The following is a 5461-nucleotide window of genomic DNA, read 5'->3' on the forward strand; positions in this document are numbered from 1 at the left end:
GGAGGACCCTGAGGAGGAGATTCCCCCTGATAGCCCTACTGTGGAATAGATCTTGAGTGATAAACTTTTGACTTTTGTAGTTAGAAATAGCTGGGGTGATGCTAGTACTGAGGCCATTGTATTTTGCTTAACTGTGTGGCCTACTTTTGAGGCACTTGATTTTACTTTAGTCGCACATAACTAAAAGTACTTTTGTGGCACCTGTGTGCTATATTTTTGTAATCCCCCATGACTTGTTAATTGTATGGACTTCCGAAGTGCTAATGTATGTAAATTATTGTCATGCCCGATGTTTTCATGATTGGTTCTTATTTTAAGAAGTTCCTCGCGTAATTACTTTTATTTCTTGCACTAGGTATACCTAGAATTATGGACGGATGAAGAAGTGGTCGAGGTCGTGGTCGTGGGCGAGGGACTAGGCAAACCCAATCTCAAGGGGATAATCAGGGATCGACAACTGGACCGACCCAGGGACAAGAGAATCTAGAGGGTAACCAAGTGGCTACTGCCATTAATAGGATGACTGATATCCTTGAACGATTAGCCGAGAGACAGGGTCCAGGGCCACTTAACCAACCGGGGGCCCAGGATAGAGGGGAAGATAGGGCTTTGGAAAGGTTTCTGAAATTTAACCCGCCTAAGTTCACTGGAGAACCTAATTCTGAGGTAGCAGAGAACTGGTTGGAAAGGATGACCAACATATTTGCCGCCTTAGACTACACCGAAGATAGGCGAGTGAACTTTGTTGCTTTCCAATTCGAGAGAGTAGCCCATGCCTGGTGGGACATGATAAGGGAAAAGTGGGAGAGAGTCCAAACCCCTTGGAATTGGAAAAACTTCACGAGGGAGTTTAATGAAAAGTTTCTTCCACCTCTAATCCAAGAGAAGCGGGAGGATGAGTTCATCAAGTTGACTAAGGGAAGTTCACTAAGTTTTCTAAGTACGCTTCCGAATTGGTGACCAATGAGCGGAAAAAGATAAGACGGTTTGTTCAAGGGCTTAATGTGGAGATTCAGGAGGGCTTGGCTGCACTCTTACTGGTGGGACATTTACTGAAGCTTTGGAGAAAGCACAGAGAGTTGAGAGCACAAGGATGCAAGTTAGGGACTTTCACTCTAAGAAAAAGAATATTTCTAGTTATACTTCTGGTTAGGCTAGTAAGAGTGCCCCGCCTTCTAAGATGGGAAGGGGAACGGGAGGAGTGAGGACCGCTGGAGCTTCAAGGGGAGTTCTATCCAGAGAAGGTCGTAGTGGGCCGGTTCAAGCGAGGGGAGTGCCTTCTAGTGGTCTGGCCGTAACCCCTCGAGTCAACTGTGGTTACTATGGCAAACTAAATCATTCAGAGAATGATTGTTGGAGAAAGTTGGGAAAGTGTTTGTTCTGCGGTAGTGCCGAGTACCAACTTGGATTTCAAGATTTAAGCAAGAAATGGAAGAAATAGTTGAAGCTTTCTTTTCTTTTCTCTCAAGGAGAGGTTCGGCCAAGAGGTTGGAAATGAAGATGGTTTCTTGGTCAAAATTGAAGTTTTTAGTAAAGGTAAGAAAGTTAGGCAAGTCCACCATCCAATCGGGTCGCGACACATGGCACTTTTAATGGTTCAAGCTTATCTTCTTTCTTCCAATGGTTAATCTATCTAACTAACCTCTAATTATCTCCTAGCACCTTGTAATTTAATCCCTTTGTGCAAAACTTAACCTAATTAGTCGAATTTCTCTCACTTAACGCACTAGCGGGTCCCACGTCCAATATACACTCCAAACTTAACATGAACTAACTTATATCAGGAAAATGATTTAAAAACTCTATTCACTTATAAAATCTTTAGAAAAATTAATATAGTAAAATAAAGGGAAGAAAATGCATGTGAAATAAAAGAATATAACATAATATAAACTAAGGGAATTTTATGGGTCCTCACATTTTCTAAGATTGTTAGACCCCTGATTGAGCTGACTAAGAAAAGTGAAAAATTTATATGGAGTCCTAAGTGTGAAGAAAGTTTTCTAGAATTAAAGAGACGTTTGACAAGAGCGCCCGTGTTAGCTCTACCGAATGGGAAGGACAGTTTTGTGGTCTATACGGATGCTTCAAAAGAAGGCTTGGAATGTGTGTTAATACAAAATGAGAAAGTGTTAGCTTATGCCTCTAGAAAATTAAAGCCGCATGAGAAAAATTACCCGACTCATGATTTGGAGTTAGCAACTGTAGTGTTTGCATTGAAGAAATGGAGGCATTACCTTTATGGGGTGACGTTTGAGGTTTTTACCGACCACAAGAGCCTTAAGTATTTGTTTTCTCAAAAGGAGCTGAACTTGAGACAACGCCAGTGGATGGAATTCTTGGAAGATTATGATTGCACGATAAAGTACCACCCAGGAAAAGCCAATGTAGTGGCTGATGCTTTAAGTCATCAAGTGCACGTGGCAGGATTGATGATTAAAGAGATGCACTTGTTGGAGGAGGTTAGTGTATGGAATCCCTGACTTGAACCGAGAAAAGTAATTCTGGGGAATATCGTCGTGAAATCCACTTTGTTGGAATGTATCAAGGAGATTCAGGAAAAGGACCCTGAAGTGCAAAAATGGTTGGAAAAAGTCTAAAAGGGAGAAAAGTCGGATTTTAACTTGGGAGTGAATGGTGTGTTGAGGTTTCGAGATCGGATAGTAGTGCCAAAGGACGAAAGGCTTAAGAAGGAAATTTTGGAAGAAGCACACTGATCTAAGTACACGGTATACCCTGGAGGGAATAAAATGTACCAAGACTTGAAGAGTTTGTACTGGTGGGAGAGCATGAAGAAAGAACTTGCTCAATTTGTCCAGACCTGTTTAATTTGTCAACAGGTTAAAGCCGAACATCAGAAACCATCAGGTCTTTTGCAACCTTTAGAAATACCTGAGTGGAAATGGAAAAATATCACCATGGATTTTGTATCTGGATTACTTAGGACACAAAGAGGTCATGATGCCATTTGGGTAATAGTGGATAGGTTGACCAAATCGGCTCACTTTCTGCCAATTAGTATGAAATACCCGTTGGAGAAGTTAGCTAAGTTATACTTGGATGAAATTATAAGACTACATGGGATACCTGTAAGTATTGTGTCCAATCGAGACCCTAGGTTTGTCTCACGGTTCTAGCAAAAGATGCAAGAAGTGTTGGGGACTAAATTGAATTTTAGCACTACTTACCATCCCCAGACCGATGGACAGTCCGAGAGGACGATTCAGACGCTCGAGGACATGTTAAGAACTTGTACTTTGGATTTTGGGGAGAGTTGGAGTAAGTATTTGACTTTGGTGAAATTTGCCTATAATAATAGTTTTCATTCTTCTATTCAAATGGTGCCGTACGAAGCAGTTTATGGTCGGAAGTGTAGGTCTCCTATTTGTTTGAATGAAGTAGGTGAACGAAAAATCTTGGACCCTACTACAGTGCCCTGGATCGAGGAGGCGAACGAAAAAGTGAAGTTGATACGCCAGAGGATTCAAACCGCACAAAGTCGTCAAAAGAGTTATGCCGATAACCGGAGGAAGCACTTAGAATTTACGGTTGGAGATCAAGTTTTTCTTAAAATTACTCCTCTAAAAGCAAGTTTGTTGGCAGGAAAGGGAAAGAAGTTGCAACCGAGATGTGTACGGCCTTATAAGATTATCCAACGTGTAGGGAGTATGGCCTATAAATTGGAATTGCCATCAAGTTTATCTCGGATCCACAATGTTTTCCACGTATCGATGCTTAAGAAATATCATCTGGATCCGTCTCACGTTCTACAACCAGAGAGTATTGAAATTGATGAAGCACTGACCTATGAGGTGAAACCGATCAAGCTTCTAGATCGTAACGTGAAAGAATTGAAAAACAAGCGGATTCCATTGGTAAAAGTTTTTTGGAGGAACCACGGATTGGAGGAGGCAACCTGGGAAATTGAAGAAGAAATTCGAGGAAAATATCGAGACCTGTTCTCAAATCAAGGTATAATTTCGAGGACAAAATGTTCTTAAAGGGGAGTGGATGTGAGGACCCAAAAATTTTCTTATTTTATCTCATATTACTAGCTTATTTAAATAATTATTCACCTATTTCCTTCGAATAATTTATTTCAACCATTTTAAATCCATTTACATGGAACTATGACTTACATATATTTTTAAAACGTCCCGTTAGTAAATTTAATTTTCGGAAGCTCGTTTAGTAAGATTTAGCGAATACGCGTTTGGAGGCAATATTCGATTTGAGAGTACAGTGACCATGGAGATTTGAGAACTCATGCGTTAGTCTTAAAATAGTTATTTTTATAATTAATTACCCTAGCATTAGTTACTTATATTATCGTTACAAGAATTCCTTTTAGGTTTCGCTTTATCACGCGCGAATTGGAAGTTAGCGTATATCGAACCGGAGCGGTTAATTGGAGATTTAAGAAATTTATTCTAGACTACTAAGAGTGAATAATTATAATGTTAAAGAAAGTACATTAGAGATTTAGTGCACACGTGAAACAAACCCGAGAGAAAACGGACACAAAACGCGGGGGTGCGCACACTATTAAAAGTTGACTTTTGAAGGAATTTTAACCACAAATTCTTAAGTTTCTTCAAGAAGCTTCATTAATCAGCCTTTCTCTCTCTCTTCCCTCACCATAGCCGGCCAACCTCCAAGCAAGGAAGAAGAAGAAAACTCCTCACCATTTCACTCCAAATCCTACTCCAAATCACTTTAAACTTTGCATCGAACCTCAAAAATTCTTGGAGATCCACTTAAGCTAGAAGAAAGGCATCATCTCACGGTTTTCTTGGGGCTTTAGAGGTGCAAAAATTTCTGATTTGTCTCAAGATTAGGAGGTAATCATCTAATCTTTTAATCTTGGCTTTCGTGAGTTAATCTTGGCTATGAAGCTTGTAGCTTCATTATTGAGGTTGTTATTTGAATTGAAATGATTGATGTGGGCTCTATGAAATCCCACCTTGGTTGTATGGGCTGTTATGATGATAATGAGTGTTGTTTGTGTTAATTATGTGTTAAACAAGATGATATTAGTTAGAAAAGTGAAAGGAAAACCGAAGGAAAATGCATAGGAAGACCGGCCGAAATCTGTCCTATTTTTGCCGGGCCTTTGGTTCAAAATTTTGTTGCTTGAATGACTTTCAAACTGATGTAGATATGTTGTATATGAGGTGAGGAAATTTTCTACCAAAAATCATTTGATTTGGTTGAGTAAAAGTTGAAATTTCAAAATTGTAGAAATCTGGAAAAATATGTTCAGGTGGTCCGGACAGAGCATCTTTGAACGAACATAACTCTCTGCTCAGACGTCAGAATTGAGTGCCGTTAGTGGTATTCAAAACTAGACATCCATAGTTTTCTAACAGTGTATAATGCACCTTCTAATTCAAACTGAGTCATCTATAGTGATTGATCAAAATCGGCTACCCTGTTCTGTTAGCCCATCTAAGAGAAAGGT

General features: G+C 39.8%; 1 protein-coding gene across 1 annotated transcript; it reads left to right on the forward strand.

The window, feature by feature from the left end:
* The first annotated feature begins 3338 nt into the window (after nucleotides 1-3338).
* LOC113768960 lies at nucleotides 3339-4001 on the forward strand. The gene has a single exon (XM_027313461.1). The coding sequence runs from the start codon at nucleotides 3339-3341 to the stop codon at nucleotides 3999-4001; it is 663 nt and encodes a 220-aa protein (XP_027169262.1).
* Nucleotides 4002-5461: the final 1460 nt, after the last annotated feature.

Source organism: Coffea eugenioides, chromosome 1, assembly GCF_003713205.1.
Source record: "Coffea eugenioides isolate CCC68of chromosome 1, Ceug_1.0, whole genome shotgun sequence".
Taxonomy (NCBI): Eukaryota; Viridiplantae; Streptophyta; class Magnoliopsida; order Gentianales; family Rubiaceae; genus Coffea; species Coffea eugenioides.